Below are 17,421 nucleotides of genomic sequence, written 5' to 3' on the forward strand. Positions count from 1 at the left end.
AATAGACTAGGTATAACCTGTGCCTTCGACACGGCTGATGGGTCATGAAAATGTCCCATCTGAGTCGTTTAATTTAGCCAAGTTAGTCGGTTTCGAGTCTTTATTATAATAAAATAATTGGTTTTCTTGATTAGGTGTCTTTAGCAGAGTTGGGTGTGAAAACGGTTAAAAATGAGAAAAAAGATGCATGAAGGGTATTTTGGTCATTTGGAGTCAAGGACATCATAGTAATTTAACCCTTTAATTCCCAAAATAACCCCTTCATTTCTAACCTTCTACCATTTTAACATTAATAAACCCTAACCCTATATAATACCTCTTTCTCTTCCATTGAGAGCTAGACTTAAAATCCCTCTCAAAAGGCTTCCTTCACTAATTTCTAAGGCACTTCTCCTTCTATCTTCTAACCCTAAATCCATTTCTTCTACTACTTTCTCTAGCCACCTTCATCTATTCTCTACAATTTCTTTCTACTCCTAATTTCTTCTTCTAAACTTCTAATTTCTCCATAACTTCTTCTCTAAAATCTCTTCTTCTTCTATCTCTCTTCTAAATTTCTCTTCTTTATCTTCTAAGAAACTATTATTTGGAGTTTTGGGTAATATTCTTGGAAATATTTGGAGCTAATATTGGACATCAACATGGAGGCACAAGGAGCTATGGATCTAAATCTCATTTGGTGATTTCTTTTCATTATCTTTTGTAATTCCATTTACTTTAGAATTTCAACGGCGAAACTCGTGAAACACATAGAATTATCAAACAAATCTTTGAATGAAATCATTAATCATACAGTGTATCGCATAAAAAAACACATGTTGAATACCTTTAGTAAACAAATTAAATTCAAATTTCTCAACTCGCATAAGTAAATAGGCGACTATTGAAACTTAAAAGTAAAATTTCCCATTGAAGTTATTGGGACTAAAATTTACAAAACAAATCGAAGAACATACATGTATCTATGGAGATGATGATGCAATAAGAGAAGGGGAGATAGACTGAGAGTAATAACCAAAACCTAACGAATTTAAAAATGGATATGAATGAGGGGATTAGTAACTAGGAAACTTATTAAAGCATACATAGACAACAATGCTTGTAAAAGTGAAAACCGAGAACAAAGTTTAAGAAGAAAAATGAACTTTTATTTTATAAAGTACTTTGTGAGTGGACTACAGTAGAAGAACATTTTCAAGTTATCCAGGCTAGGAGAATTTAGTGTGATGTTTTTGTGCAATGCCAACCATCACAGTGAACTTAGGTTTCCACCTCTCATCAAGGAACTTGCAGGCTCTTAACAATCAATAATATTAAGGTAAAAAAAATATCCATCTCTAATTAATAAAGCAACAATATCTTTGAGTAATCCATAAAAAATCTCAGAGGTTGGGACTTACGAAACTCCATATTAAAGTGTCACCAAAAGGACTCAAGTGATTATCCATACAATACATGAACTCTAAAGTTTCTCTCAACAAACATACCAACCATCAAACATCATATAAATATAGATGGTTTTCAATCTCGATGAACTTATTAACGGCACAAGAAGCTTATGGAAATTATATTTGCTAATTACATATCCTCCTCACAAAAATACTAAGTCATGAGGCAAGAAAAAAGAAGAATGGTTATTTACCATCTGAATGCAACCTCCACTGCTAAAGGAATAAAGTTCAAAAAGGATGGGTGAACACTTCCTCTTGTTTGATGGGGTCACCAAGAAAATAGTTCATATACACTATTTTCAAGATTGTAAAATCTGTTATACGTGAAATTTTCAAGTAAGAAAGAAGATTACCTTCATTGTGAACTTCAGTACAAAATACACACTCATCTAAAAACCATACACAAGTGAAATAATACATCGAATTTAGTATATATTACTCAGATATTTACATTAGTCAAACATAAAACAAAGATCAATTAGGCAGCTACAATAGCAACCATACCCAAATTGCAAAATGAAACCTACCAAAATCCTTTGTTCTTCGAAAGTTGTACTTACAACTCAATGGTGGATATAAGCATAATCTAGATCATTTGCCAAAGACCCAAGATAGAGAAAATGATGAATTTTCCCCTAATTACAATAGAAGTCTGAAATCAAAGTGGATCCATAAAGAGGTTTGGAAGGAGTAGCTCAAAGGAAATTCAAGAGAAAGAAAACACGAATATCTACAAAAGGTTCCAAATTTTATCTGATGAACGGCATTAAGAGACGAATAAAACATAGAGCATGAAAACCTCGAGTTCCGGTAAGGATTTGCATGGCATAACCTGTGAAATCTGCTCGTCGATGTTACCATGAGAGATCACTGAAACAGGATCCGCATTCATCTTTTTCTTCATCTTCTTCCACTTCAGCTATCCAACCGAAACCAAAGAAAACAAAAATATCAAATTTTATACTTAGATTTCTCCGTCTTCCTCGTTTCTTCTCCCGTTCTCCGGAGTGGAGGAGAGTTAGCTGGCGAAGAATGGTGGTGGTGTAACCAAAAGAGGAGAACCCTTCCCTTCTTCGATCGCATTTATTTAGGAAAAAATAAATTATCGTGAAGATGATTTATATAAGGGTTAATTCCGTTTTGGCCCCCGATTTGTGACCAACTGGCCGTTTTGGCCCCCAATTGTGTCCGGCAGTTCGTTTTGGCCCCAAGGGCCAATTATTTTACCAAATTATCCTCGGGGGCCAAAATGGAAATATTTCTAAAAAAAAATAATAAACATACAAAAGCCACATCACCTATCCCTTTCTCCTCCACTTCACCTTATCTCTCCTCCATCACACCACTTCCTCTCCACATCACCTCTGTCCACCTCACCCATCTTCTCCGGCGAAAACTTGCCGGCCGGAATTTTTTATTCCGGCCGGCCAACTTTACCAAAAAAAAAAAAAAAAATTTCCTTTCTCTCTCTTCTTCTTTCTCTCTTCTCTTCTTCTTCTTTCTCTCTCTTTCTCTTCTTCTCTCTCTCTCTCTCTCTCTCTCTATCTTCCTCTCTCTACTACTGTCCGGCGAAGGGGAGGATCCCCTTCGCCGGACGTCTGGTTTCCAGACCTTTACGGTCTGGAAACCAGACGTGAAGGCCTGGAAACCAGACCGTGGACGTCTGGTTTCCAGACCTTCGTCTGGATCTGGAGTATTCCAGATCCAGACGAATCTGGAATACTCCAGATCCAGACGAAGGTCTGGAAACCAGACGTCCGGCGAAGGGGATCCTCCCCTTCGCCGGACAGTAGTAGAGAGAGGAAGAGAGAGGAAGAGAGAGAGAGAGAGAGAGAGAAGAAGAGAAAGAGAGAAAGAAGAAGAAGAGAAGAAAGAGAAAGAAGAAGAAGAGGAGAGAGAAAGAAGAAGAGAGAGAAAGAAGAAGAGAGAGAAAGGAAAATTTTTTTTGGTAAAGTTGGCCGGCCGGAATAAAAAATTCCGGCCGGTAAGTTTTCGCCGGAGAAGATGGGTGAGGTGGACAGAGGTGATGTTCTAATAGATTGATGAGGTGGACAAGGAAAAATAAATAAATAAATTACAGAAATGCCATGGGGTTAGAATTGGTAGATTGAAAAAAATTTGGGGCCAATTAGGAAATTTTTGGGGCCAAAACGAACTGCCGGACACAATTAGGGGCTAAAACGGCCAGTTGGTCACAAATCGGGGGCCAAAACGGAATTAACCCTTTATATAAACTACAAATCAAACAAAAAGAAATCATATAAACTTAAATAAAACTTACTTGAAACCGTGAATCCACCTAGAAAAAACTACAAAATCAAACAAAAAGGAGGCAGAAATTGTGAGTCTGCTTGAAGATTTATATCAAACAAGAAAGCATAAATTGTCAATCAGGAAGCATATGAACTTAAAATAGAGCTTACTTGAAATTGGAATTCTTTGAATCGACCTAGAATAGACTTCAAATTGACCGAAGAAGGAAGCATAAATTGACTGAAGACGAAAAATGAGAGATGTTATAGAGGTTTACTAAGTACTATTGCCTTGTAACTGATCTTTCTCATTTATGATGGAGAAACGGAAGGAGTTGAAGAAGGAAAATACTTCTTTGAACCCCCAAAGGATATTCGTAATTGATGGATTGCAGAAACGGAAGGAGTAGTGGGAAGAAGGAAAGTGCTTCTCTAACTCTAACGAATAATTTGCAATTGATGGAGGGAAGAGCTAGTAGCGCTCATGTGCATTAGGGAGTCAATTCCCAATTTAAAGCAACAGACAACAGTTGGTGTTTTGGGCCCAATGGCTTTAGAGTTCCTATAACGCATTTAGTTTAAAGGAGACATTAAAGAACGTGATGCTAAATTGAAAGTGACATGTCATGTTTTGGATTAATCCAAACAATCCAATGGTTGATATCAGTGTTGATCTGGGACGGACGGCTGGATTTATCTCCAATTTAAAGCAACAGACAACAGTTGGTGGTTTGGTCCAATGGCTTTAGAGTTCCTATAACGCATCTTAGTTTAAAGGAGACATTAAAGAACGTGATGCTAAATTGAAAGTGACATGTCATGTTTTGGATTAATCCAAACAATCCAATGGTTGATATCAGTGTTGATCTGGGACGGACGGCTGGATTTATCTCCAATGTTTGTCCCAGTCAGCACTTTTCAACCTGTTTTATTGTATAGATTCATCCAGTAACAACCAAGTTATTTTAACCCTCTTCTTTTGCACTTGTATTGTTATTTTTTGTCAGAGTTTAGAAAATGTTGGTAGAATTTTCACAATTTACGCAAAATCAAAGAAGTGCCACAAAAAATTTGAGAGCATTGCTGACTGCAAAACAAACTCGCTCATTGAAAATTACAAAACGTAAATAATTTTCTGGGTAAGCCAGAAAATTATGAAATGTAAATATACTGTTAGAATCAAGAAACTGTTGTGAGAATATACAAAAAGTTTGCAAAATATATAATTACTTTTCATACAAATTTTCTGGAGAAAAAAAAGTATAGAGAGAGAGAAACATTTGGACAAAGTAAAGAAAAAGATTGATATCCTAGCTTTAAGAATAAGAACAACAAAACCATATACGGTGCAACAATCTATCGTTGAAAAAAAAACGAGAATATGGTAAAAGAAGAATTTAATCCATTGAACAACATGTTTTTCTAGGTTTTTTCAAAGTGAAGACTAAAAAGTGTGGATGAGTTTTCTCTGGAATTTCCCTAGGTTTTCTTTCGGTGACCTGAAGAAGGGATAGTGATGGTCGATTTTATTTCGGTTAAAAGATCAGAGAACATTTTATAAACGGAAATGCAACTTTTTGTAGTGATAGAAACTTCTTATTGAGAAATTATTTTCATGAAACTGAAAAGAGTATTTGTATCTTTTAATCTGGGTAATTTTATTTAACTTGGGATAGGTTAGGTAGAAGAGAAAAGAGAGATCATACATGTAAATTACTCCAAATAGATTTATTTTCTATTTAATATTACCTTTGGGCTCTAAATTCATTGACCCTGTGATTTTTGACCTAAAATCCACCCCCTTTTAAATAGAGAGGATAAATCAAAGGCCCAAAAGAGGAGCCCGAATAGGAAATCCAACCCAATAGGGAATTATATCTCAAAAAAAACCCAAAATGTTAGATTACCTTCCTATCCCCCCAAAAGAAAACGTTACCTCTCATGTCCCTCACTCATTTCCCGCCCAAAAATATATTTCCCAGCCTCTCTCTTTCCCTCCCTGACTTGATTTGACCCAACCCACATGCCAGCCTCTCTCTTTCTCTCTCAGTCTCCGCGCTCTCCCTCTTCATTCATACCCTCTCTTGATTAGACACAGACACCCTCTCCATTTCTCTCTCTTCATTCAAACGATTCCTCTCTATCTCGATCAAACTCTATCTCTCTTCATTCATTCAAACGCTGCCTCTCCGTGTCTTTCTTTATCTCTTTTTCAACCGAAATGATTTCGGCCATTAACCCCTAGAATCGAAACGTTACCGGCGATTCTCTCTCTCTATCAAAGTTATTTAAGCAACTTGATCTACTCATTTCTCTCTCTATTTTCGCTCTCGTTCAACAAATCCGGTGCTTCTCTCTCTTGTTCGAGCATCATCAAACACAGGTACGTCTCTGTTCTTCCTCTAAATCTTGTTTCTCTCTCTGTTGTTGGTAAATTTTTTGGATTGTTGGAACATTCTTGGGGTTTCTTCTTTCAGATCTTTGTTTGTTGGTAATATTTTAGGGTTGTTGGTACAGTTTTAGGGGTGTTCGAACATTTGGGGGTGTTTTCAAACAATTAGGGTTTATTCTTTCAAGTTCAGTACTTTGATTTTGAGTTTGTGATAAAACATTTTGGGTTGTTTTTAAAAAAAGTTTTAGGGTTAAGTTGCTCTACAGTTTGTGATAAAACATTTTGGTTGTTGTTTTGTGATTTCGGAAGCATGCATCTTCAGAGAAGGTAATTTGGGTGTTTATGGTTCTTCATCAATCTTGTAGGTTAGGTTTGTTTTAACATTTAGGGGCGTGATCCGAAAGTTAGGTTTCTGTGGAGACATTTAGTACTTTGTTTTCGATTTTTGGGGGTCTGTATTTGTTGATGAAATGAATGATTTGTTTTAACATTCTGGGTTGTGTTAAAGAAATTTAGGATTATGTTTAGACATTTTGATTGTTGTTTGTGATTTCGGAAGCATGCATCTTCACAGAAAGGTAATTTGGGTGTTTATGAATCTTCATCAAGTTTCTAGGTTGGTTTGTTTTAACATTTAGGGGTGTGATACGAAAGTTAGGTTTCTGTGGAGACATTTAGTACTTTGTTTTCGATTTTTGGGGGGTCTGTATTTTTTGATGAAATGAATGATTTGTTTTAACATTCTGGGTTGTGTTAAAGAAATTTAGGATTATGTTTAGACATTTTGATTGTTGTTTGTGATTTCGGAAGCATGCATCTTCACAGAAATGTAATTTGGATGTTTATGAATCTTCATCAAGTTTCTAGGTTAGGTTTGTTTTAACATTTAGGGGTGTGATACGAAAGTTAGGTTTCTGTGGAGAAATTTAGTACTTTGTTCTGGGTTTATGGGTGTTTGTCTTTGTTGATGAAATGAATGGTTTGTTTTAACATTCAGGGTTGTGTAAAAGAAATTAGTATTATGTTTAGACATTTTGGTTGTGTACATACATTTTGGGTTTGTTTCAAACATGTGGGTGTCTAATACAAACATAACAAATTTTGCAGATAAATTTACAAAGATGGTTAAAGCTGCAACCAAAAAAGGAGATGGTCCTGCAACCAGACAACAGACTCCAGTAAGGGCTAGCCCTAGAAAGAGGGCTAGTGAAGAGCCATCATCCGCTGGGCCTAGCAAAAAAGGCAAGAAAGTAGCGAGTCCTAAACAGGCTAAGGTATGATATTCTATACACATATGTGAGAATGTCCTCTAAATAATGTTTGTGCTCTCTCATTTCTTTTAATGATTTGGCATATTTGTTAGTGTGTTGTCATTCTGTAAAGTGTTACTTCACATAATGATCTGTCATTATTGTGTAGACCATTGGCCCAGGCTTATTGTGTAGACACATTACAAAATGATCTCTCATTATTTATCGTTTTGTAGCATTCACTGTAGTGTTGAACATTTTGTTGAATGTCCTGACATATCTGTTACTGTTTGTGTGAAGCATCGAGCGTATACATCGAAAACGAGAGAGCCGATGGTGGAGGCTCAACCAACAGAGGCTAGGGAGCAGAAGAAGAAAACTACTTTCAATTACAAATGTAATTTAAAAGCAGTTTTTAAGGTGGCGCGGGATTCTCTTTGGGACATGACTGACGAGCAAAAGAAGATGTTGTTTGCTTCCCCATTCGGGGCCTTCTTTAAGGCACTGACCAGTGGGAGTTTCCGAAAAGAGAATGTGATGGAGAAGCCTAACAAAGCCATATTTGATCTGCTCAACTGCTTCGACAAACAGAGCCAAGCCTTCAACATCGGAGGGAAGATGATTCAGTTCACTCCCGGAGATGTTGCTTTGCTGTTGGGAGTCCCCATGGAAGGACAGGTATATGAAGCATTCCCAAACAATGTCACCCTAGATGCCACAAAGGACCAGTTTCTGAGCAAGTATTTCAGAGACTGTATTGTAGAGGGAAAGTCTGCATCGTTTGGCGGCCCCAGCATCGAAAGGGCACTGAGTGTGGCTGCCAGACTAATGGCTCCTTTCATTGAGTTCTTGAAACTCTGGATTATGTACATGGCAGCAACCTTCCTGTTTGCTTCAGTGGCCGGCTCCTCGGTGGTTGGAAGTTTTTATCACAATCTCCAAACGGAGAGCATGATAAATAGAGTTTCATGGCCGAAAGCTATTCACTCCTACATGATGGAGAGAATCAACAAGCACGCGGAAGACCTGGCCAAAGCTTCAGGCTGCCTGACTCTGCTGCCCGTAAGTATTCCTGATCATGCACTTAAATGTTTCATAATTTCTTATAATGATAAAAGTCAAATTAGTTTGCTCTGACATTCTCTAATATGTTTCATCATTATTTTGGGGGACTTATACAATGCTGAAACATTTTGCAGAATGTTTGGGAATCTTATAATATGTTTTTTCATTCCTTGAGATGATACAGAAAAACACTTCTGACCTATTTTTGTTTAATTTATTTGCAGTACTGGTATTGCATGCATACCAGGATCCATGAGGACCTGGTAGAAGAAGTAGGGGTAAGTCCTAGAATAGCTCGATGGATGATCGAGCCATTCTTCCTTACAGGACTGGAAGCAGAACTGGATAGCATTTCAGAGGAGCAGGTAATGTGTTTTAACATTTACTATAATGTCTTTGTGATTTGAATAAATGTTCTAACATAATTGATGTCTGAGTGACATTGTTTGAAATGTCGGAGTTGGTGCCGGAGACTGTTGAAGAGGAAGATTTGTTAAAGTTCACTAAGAGGGTGGTGGTGGAGATGAATGAAGAGGAAGTTGAAAAATTGAAGGAGGAAGTTGAGAGGTTGAGAGAAGAGAATGAGTTGGTTAAGAGAGAGAGAGAAGTATTAAGAGAGGAACTGGAGAGGATGAAGAAAGAGAGAGAAGAGAAGAATGATGTTTTAGAATTTGATTTTGGTGTCGGAGGGGAGGTGGATGTTCGAGAGGAGGTGATTGGTCGAGAGGAGGTGATTGGTGGAGAGGAGGTAGAGGGTGGGCAGGACGTACAAGGTGGACAGGAGTTGGAGGGTCGCCAAGAGGTAGAGAGTGGAGATGGTGGAGAAAATGTAGTGGAGCAGGAAGTAGCACAAAAAAATCCCGAACAAGTAAATGTAGAAGCCCGCAACGAACAAGAAAGTAATGCCGAAGCCCAAACTGGAGAAGCGGAAATAGACAACAAGGGTAAGAAGGCAATTTCTGATGAGTTTGTAAAGGGTCAATCTTCAGGGGATGTGCAAAACCAGGAGCAGACAGATAGCCAAGTAGCTGGGTCAAGTGAGTAAATGCTCACGTAATTTTTTACTTCTGTTGACATTCTTGTCTTTGCTTGAAAAGAAGTTAGAAATGTTGAAGCAAATACTAGATTGCTTCAACATTTAACATAATGTTTTTAAGGCAGTCGACATTTATAAAAGAAATGAATATTCTTTTTTTAGATTTAAGTTGGTTTTATTTCTAGTTTTTTTTTAACCAATGTATTAACTTGTGTGGAATCATTTTATCTTCTCTGAAATTCTTACTTACTTGTCAGATGATTGGTATGAACATAAATTGTTCCGCCATCGTTACAAGTTTTTTGATAAACGGTAAGTAAAAGAGTTCTATCGTACTCCCACGATGTCTTTTACCACGACAATTGAAGACTGTCTTTTACCACGAACGACAATAGACTGGTCGGCTAAGTAATAAATAAGAAACAAACAAGTAAGTGTTCTTCTCCACATAGATACGTAAAATTTTAGAACATCCGTGATAACGTTTATATATATTGATCAAGAATTAGAGAATCATTTATGTTAAGATTTGCTTTTCTATCGAATGTTGACTAGTTAAACGTGTGGTGGTGGGAACAGGTGAAAAGCAATTTCCAAGTTTTTTGAATGTAGGTGAAAATGAGATGGAAGAAGTTGACTTTCAGCTGACTTGGCCTTCAGCTTTCTTTTCAGAGGTTTGTGAGGTGGCAAAAGAATATGTAAACTATGAGATCGTGGAGAATGAAAGTTCTTCTGAAGACGATTTTGTAGATAAGTCAAAGGTTGAAATGGCTGAAGTTGTTGAAAAGAAAGAGAAAAACAAGCCAAATTCTTTGGTTAAGAGAGTTAAAACTCAGCCACGAACACGAACTATGACCGAGAAAGCAAAGCAACTCGAGAAAAAAAAACAATTAATGTAGAAGACATTGTAGAGTTGGGAGCCGGAAGGTCAGAAGAGGAGAAAGGTCAGAAGCTTGGAAACTGGAGAAAAAGCCCAGTCTGGAAAAATGTGAAGGAACAAAAAAAGGGTCTGTTGGAAGAATTCCTCAGGAATAGTGACCAAAGGTACGAGTAGGTTACTGTAATGTCCCAGAATTCCTTGAAATGTCCTAACATTAGAAAAGGTGACACTGTTTATTCCTAATTGTGCAGTACGAAGGTCTGGTTTAGTGACGGGATTAACGACATCTGTGGGAAGCAGCTCGATATGTTAATGATGAATCTCGAATGCGATTCACAAATAATTAACTGGGCGAGTTCCTTCCTCACTAATCACCAGAAATTGAAAGAAAAGCGTGTGCTATGCCTCCCATCCGAAATCTATGTAAGTTAAGTGATTAGGATGTTTTCCTATCATCTTTTATATGAGTGAACATTTTGATAACTTTGTGTTTGTGGTACAGACAATGATAAAGGCTGAGGTAAACCAAGTTTCCGTCGAACAAATGCTCAATCGTACGTTGAGTAATAATGCTGGGAAACCGGAAATATTATTTGTGTGTGCACCAATCTGCCAACCAACAACGGGAGACACCGCAAGGGGGGGGCACTGAACACTCTTGATATATAATGTATTTCTCCATCGGTGGACCCATTATGATTCGATGTCATTTGATAAGAAGATGGCCAAGGAGTGTTTCGAAAATGCCAGGGAGTACGCGGCATATGTGAAGGATGTAATGGAAGAGGTGGGATTCACAATGTTTGGAACCCAACAAAAATATGCAGATGTTCTTGGGGAGCCAGAATTCCCTACACAGGGAGAAAAGTAAGTGTTTTCACTCAAAATTTGTTCCAACATTATGATGAATGCTTTAATTGGTTTGAAATTATTCCAACATTCAGCGGAATGTTATTTCAAAAACCATTAATGTTTTCAGACTTTTGACAAAAAGTCACGTAATTATTAGTCATGTAGTCTCATTTCACATTATGTTTCAGTATTGTCGTTGACTGTGGAAACATTATTTGTTATGCTTTAACATTTCCTTTGAGGCGTGAACAGCCCGGATTGCGGTCTCTTTGTAATTTTGAAAATTGAAGAGCTGGTGGAAGACTGCATGACAACAGGACCCAAAGAGCGTACACAAAACCCAGATTGGGTTTCCCTGACACAAAGGAAGAGGGCTAAGTTCACCCACAACATATTGAAGGGGAATACGATATCTTGGAGGATGGCCCGAGCTTGAAAGTGTGGTTGCCCCGACATATGTTTTTTTTGTAAAGGATCTTTTAATAAAAAATGAAGTAGTTATTCAGGTAACGGGTTATGTTCATATCACTAAACCCAAAACGACTTCATTCTTGATTAGATTACAAACAAATATGGTTTGTAAATTATTTTGGGATGTTAACAACTTACAATAATTTTGAATGGGATATTTATGTGGAAACAATATGAAGTAAATTTGAATATATTGTTATTTTTCTTTTGGAACATATGTGACATGCATTGACGACAAAGAGTTTGTTTCAGGAAAAACATACACAGAAATGTTTTGGAAATATGTAATAATGTTCCTTCAATAATCAGAATGTACTCAAAAAACTTCATAATGTTGATACATGGTAAATAATAGCTAGACATGTAAGGATTCATTCACTGAACATTTGTGAGAATGATAGGATTCATTCACTAGATAAAAAAATATGTACTAAGACATTTAAGTCGATTTACTAAGACCAAAAGATTTTACTAATACATTCAACACAATGTAGAGACAGTCTCTTATGTGTTGAAACATATCGTTGAATGTTAAAGCATTTTGTAAAATGAGAACCACAGTTGGGCTCGACAAGTCGTACTGTTGTGATAAGCGGGTTGGTTGCACCTGTGACATATTCTTTTTCTCCTCGTAACATCTCCGGAACTCTGCAACCGTCTTGTACGTGGTCTGCCGGGTGCCCTTTTAAGTAGTGGAGGAAGAGTCTTGGTTAATGGATCAAAAGTATAGGGTTCGTCAAAATTTGGAACGGGGTAAACACAATGTTGGTATGTGTTTCTGTAAGCCTCCACCGTCCAGACGGGATCATAAAAACATGTACTATCACCACGAGTCTTGTTGATGCATAGCATTGCATGTTGACACGGAAGCGAATCTACTTGCCAACGCCGACAAGAGCATGTGAGAGTACCAAGATTTACGAAATAGCGTGGAGTCGAATATACTTCAAAAATAAGTGGGGCTGCCTCAACGTATCTCCAAGTCTCCGCAACATTATTTCGCTTGTTGTTCCAAGTTAATGGATGGGCAAAGAAATGTATTCCATCCAATAGCTGCGTCTCTATGCTTTCTCATCTTGTTCATAATCTTCCGTCTTATGGCATCCAACAATGCTGTAATAGGGAGGACGCGGGCTTTCTTTACCATGTTGTTGAAGCTCTCAGACAGTTGAGAACTGATGGCGCCATACCTGTAAGAAAACATTATACCGAATGTCACAACATTTAATGGAATGCTTATAAAAGACCGTGTCGTGTTAGAAACGTTCACTAAATGTGGTAACATGTAACAGAATGACGAAACACTATAAAGAATGCCCTTCCATAACAGAAGATATGATTAAATGTGAAAAAATAACTGAGTAAACTTAAAGTGTGTCGGTAACAGGGTTAATGGTGTTTCGACATTTCAACTGAAAAAGAGTAAACAAAATACTTATCCCCTGGGAAAAAAGAATCTAGTGTAGAACATTGACTGCTCTAGACTTTAGGGAAAGATAAAATTGGCCAAGATTAGGTGTCTAAAAGCTTCAAAAAAAAACTACCAAGAATAAAAGATGATATATAGTGTTTGATTTGTTTTGTTTTCTTGATTTGTTTATTCGCGACAGGAAGACTTGGTGGATGGTTTACAGGTGCGACCGGTTCGATTTACAGAGGAGACTCTGCCGGATTTTTGTCTCGTCTGTGAATTGCCGGGGCGTGGTCGTGTCTATTTTGGGACACGGGGCGTCACAGTTGGTATTAGAGCAGTTAGTTCTGGTGACCTATATCAGAGCAGTTAGTTCTGTTGTCCGATAAGTCTTGTATAGTGTAGAACATTGACTGCTCTAGACTTTAGGGAAAGATAAAATCGGCCAAGATTAGGTGTCTAAAAGCTTCAAAAAAAAACTACCAAGAATAAAAGATGATATATAGTATTTGATTTGTTTTGTTTTCTTGATTCGTTTATTCGCGAAAGGAAGACTTGGTGGATGGTTTACAGGTGCGACCGGTTCGATTTACAGAGGAGACTCTGCCGGATTTTTGTCTCGTCTGTGAATTGTCGGGGCGTGGTCGTGTCTATTTTGGGACACGGGGCGTCACACTGCCCATGATTCCGGATTAAGGGATTGGAAAAACCTCTCCACATTGGTTCCACCCATCTCAACCATTTGTTCAATGGTTGCGTGATACTCGCTCTCGGGTAATGCCCGTGCCGCGGTAAACATAAGACTCTGAAAATAACGTGATTGGCGTGCCCCGTTCCGTATTCTCAAGTTCATATTACATCGTAAGTGCCAAGCACAGAATGAGTGATGAGCGGTGGGAAAAACATTCTTCACGCCTTTTAGAATTCCAGCATGTCTATCCGAAATAAAGGTGTAACGTTTTATCGGATCCACCACTAATTTCAAATTTTGCAGAAACCAATCCCAATTATGATTATTCTCAATGTCCACAACTGCGTAAGCAATGGGGAAAAGACCTAACAGAAAAAGAAAGAAATACAAAATTAGTTATGTTGATGCACAAAGCAATATTGCATTAGCATTTGCAGAAATGTCTACACATAATTGACGAATGAAAATTGACATATATAAATGATACATCATCGCACCGTCTGCCGCGACATTTTCTATAAACCAGGTAAAATCTTGTGAAGTGTTAGCAGAAACATTGGAATGTTAACGTAAGATGTGAAAATGAAAACATATCGTCGTTTCGTCCTTGGTAACCGCAGCTAAAATGCAGCCATTAAAACGAGTTTTTGCGAATGTACCATCAATATAGATCACAGGGCGACAGTGTTGAAACCCAAGGATAGATGCGTGAAGGGCAATAAAAACTCGAACAAATCTGTTGGTAGTGGGTTCGATTTGCAAATCAATTCTGCTATTGCGGATTAGTAGTCGCCAAAGCATCTACGTACCACTTCAACTTTGCATAGGAATCACCCTCCTGCCCAAATACTTTGTCCATCGCAACCTTCTTACCACCGTAAGAAAAGTAATAGCTCAACTCAACACCGTAATCGTCTTGGAACTTTTCTTTAACTTCAGCCGTACTCCAATCGGGGTGTTTTCTGATGTCTTGATCAATTAGGCTGCCAACAAGTTTACTAGACAACTTGGGATCCGCAGGTTTGAGAACAACATCGAGACAATCGTGTTTCGATTCGTACTCTTTCAACAGAAACACAGATTTACATCCCAATGGTGCAACCGCGTGGACTCTCCAATTACATCCGGGTTTGGAACAAACGGCAGTCACACGACCTGGTTCATTCCTGATATATTTGTAGTTGTTCTTGGTTGCAATGGTATATCGACCAAGAGCGTGTCGAAAAGCTTTGACACCACCGGGAAATATTTGGCCAATCTCAGTAAATACGTCGCCCCATGAGTCACATACTAACTTCTTGTCATTATTTTGAGATGTAGAAAGTGACCTATCAGTTTCCATACTGCAAAATTGAATAAAATGTTATGAAAGTATAATCAAATGTCTTAACAGGTTGACAAATGTTAAAATCAAATTGGAAATGTTGTAGCATTTGGGTGAATGTTCACACATTCCTTGCACTGTCCTAAAAACTGGAAGAATGTTTTACCATGGTAAAAAATGTTTGCGTTTCTGTGAAATTGCAAATTAACTGGGAAAATGGTGACATTTAACAAAATTTATTAACACATAATACAGTACTGTTAACATTTAACACAATGTTCTACAAATCTACACAAAGTTAACACAAAATGTAAAGTTTTGTTACAAAAACAGGAAAGCTTTAGATAAAATAACAAATAAACTGTACGGACACATCAAAAAATGAACGTACAAACAAGAAATATGTGGTAAAATCATATGGTCCACACTGCAATGTCTGATCATTTCATAAAATGATGATCACAGTGATCATTATATAGCATTGCAACAAATATGTTAACACATTATAAAGTTAGGTTAACATTTAACAAAATGTTTTCAAAATCTGAACAATGAAAGTATAAAAACAGAAGTTGAGAGAAAAAACCCTAAACTGTATGGACACATCATAAACATTGCGCACAAACCAGAGACTAATCATCACAAAATAAGGATGAACAAATAATAAAAAGTTACCTGGTTTTATAGAAGAAGAAGATGATGACTGAAGTTTCTACAGAGAAGAAGATGATGAATGACGGTGATGACTGAACCATGAAAACATGAAAAAGGTTATCTCTCTCGGGCTCGGTTTTTTCACCCAGAAGAAGATGATGAATGAATGAAGGTGGAATAGATTGAAGATGATGAATGAAGGTGGAATAGATGAAGATGATGAATGAAGGTGGAATAGATGAAGTTTATGTCGGCTTCTATAGTCTACAGAGAAGAAGATGATGAATGAAGGAGCAAAGTATATAGTCTATAGAGAAGAAGATGATGAATGAAGGAGGAATAGATTGAAGAGATGGCCGGTGAGGTTAGAGAGAGAAGAGAGAAAAGAGGGTTTGGTGTTAGGCGGTGAGGTAGAGAGAGAAAGTAAACCCAGATTATGGAGAAAGATAGATATTTTGGAGAGAGAAAATTTTGGTTTGTAAAGGGAGGGAGTAGTTGGATATATATAGGAGGGCAAAAGAGGGATTAGAAGAAACCATTAGGTCTTAGAGATACAAGTTGGGAAGAGATTGAGCATAGGGATGTGTATTTGGGTTTGATATGAGTTATTATTTGATTATTGGGTTTTGGGTGAGATAATAATCCTTGTTGGATTTTTTTTTGTATTTGGGCCCAAGATTTGGGCCTTTCATCAAAAAATTCTTTTAAATAGGTGCAAGATATTAAAGATGTAAAAATTTTGAGTCCGCGTAAGGAGGATAAATAGAACTCTAGTTTTAACAAAATTTTCAATGATACAAAATAAAACAATAAAGAATAAATATAACATATTTTTGTAGTAAGAAATGATTTGTTCGTTGTAAAATTAAATTAAAAATCACTTAATATCAGTAATCGAGAAACATATTTCAAAAAATATATGTTTTATCCACAAGGAAGTATTAATCAAAATAGATTGTGGTGTATAATACAAATTAATTAGTGACTCATTAGTTCTCCTTTTTCCCAACATGCTCCAGTACCTATTCCTGTAAATTGATAAACAAATGGGGCAAAGGTCCAAAAATCCCAGTCTAAATTCGAATCCCCTCCAACTTGTCCCTAAAATAAGCTCTAGGTCCAAATGAGTCAGAACATGTCCTGTCCACTAACTTTTCCCATTTTGTTCTTTTCTTTTTTCCTCTAATACCCCTGTCAGGTACATAGGGGTGTATACCTTACTTATTCTGACATTAGCATTAAATTCAAATCCCATCTCTCTTTTCATTTGATTTCATCTTATTCTCTCTCACTAAAATATTGTTGAACCAGAAAACTCATTCTTTCTCTAAATTTTTGGTTGAAATCACCCCCTTTCATTTGATTTCATCTTCTTCTCGCTCACATTCTCTCTCTCTAAAAGGTTGTTGTACCAGAAAACTCTTTCTCTTTCTAAATTGTTTTTTGAAATCACCCCTTCTTATTTGATTATCATCTTTTTCTCTCTTTCGTTCTCTCTCTTTAAAGGATTGTTTGAACCAGAACTCTTTCTATCTCTAAATTTTTCGCTGAAATCACCCACTCTGTCTCTCCGGCGTCAAAATTTATGTGTGAAAATTTCCATTCCCGCAAGGTATTATTGATCAGTTGACTTCTAATGGGTGATTGGGTTTCAGTATTTAGGGTTTAGAGTTTAGAGGGTTTCGGTGTTTA

The 17,421-nt window shown here is 37.2% G+C and overlaps 2 protein-coding genes and 1 long non-coding RNA gene across 3 annotated transcripts; 2 read left to right on the top strand and 1 right to left on the bottom strand.

The window, feature by feature from the left end:
- Positions 1 to 1,788: 1,788 nt before the first annotated feature.
- Positions 1,789 to 4,016, bottom strand: LOC147531604 (uncharacterized). The gene is made up of 3 exons (XR_015228086.1): positions 3,875 to 4,016; positions 3,733 to 3,750; positions 1,789 to 2,370 (listed from the first exon to the last, which is right to left on the bottom strand). It is a non-coding gene; the product is annotated as an uncharacterized LOC147531604 (long non-coding RNA).
- Positions 4,017 to 5,935: 1,919 nt separating this feature from the next.
- Positions 5,936 to 8,817, top strand: LOC147531605 (uncharacterized). The gene is made up of 4 exons (XM_086649759.1): positions 5,936 to 6,086; positions 7,203 to 7,369; positions 7,646 to 8,232; positions 8,658 to 8,817. Exons 2-4 carry the CDS (start codon positions 7,217 to 7,219, stop codon positions 8,815 to 8,817), a joined length of 900 nt encoding a protein of 299 aa, XP_086505885.1. The 5' UTR covers positions 5,936 to 6,086; positions 7,203 to 7,216.
- Positions 8,818 to 9,041: 224 nt separating this feature from the next.
- Positions 9,042 to 10,433, top strand: LOC147531606 (uncharacterized). Its single transcript, XM_086649760.1, has 2 exons — positions 9,042 to 9,447; positions 10,026 to 10,433. The coding sequence occupies exons 1-2, from the start codon at positions 9,042 to 9,044 to the stop codon at positions 10,343 to 10,345; spliced, it is 726 nt and encodes a 241-aa protein (XP_086505886.1). The 3' UTR covers positions 10,346 to 10,433.
- Positions 10,434 to 17,421: the final 6,988 nt, after the last annotated feature.

The sequence above is a fragment of the Eschscholzia californica genome, unplaced genomic scaffold, assembly GCF_041429995.1.
Source record: "Eschscholzia californica isolate CP2 unplaced genomic scaffold, dmEscCali1.0.p SCAF_6, whole genome shotgun sequence".
In the NCBI taxonomy this organism is placed as follows: domain Eukaryota; kingdom Viridiplantae; phylum Streptophyta; class Magnoliopsida; order Ranunculales; family Papaveraceae; genus Eschscholzia; species Eschscholzia californica.

Excerpts from the sequence above, each read along its gene's own strand:
- LOC147531605 (XM_086649759.1), top strand. The coding sequence starts at position 7,217 with ATGGTTAAAGCTGCAACCAAAAAAGGAGATGGTCCTGCAACCAGACAA. Across the intron at positions 7,370-7,645 it reads CGAGTCCTAAACAGGCTAAG|CATCGAGCGTATACATCGAA; the intron begins GTATGATATTCT and ends GTTTGTGTGAAG. Across the intron at positions 8,233-8,657 it reads TACATGGCAGCAACCTTCCT|GATCCATGAGGACCTGGTAG; the intron begins GTTTGCTTCAGT and ends CATGCATACCAG.
- LOC147531606 (XM_086649760.1), top strand. The coding sequence starts at position 9,042 with ATGAAGAAAGAGAGAGAAGAGAAGAATGATGTTTTAGAATTTGATTTT. Across the intron at positions 9,448-10,025 it reads TAGCCAAGTAGCTGGGTCAA|GTGAAAAGCAATTTCCAAGT; the intron begins GTGAGTAAATGC and ends TGGTGGGAACAG.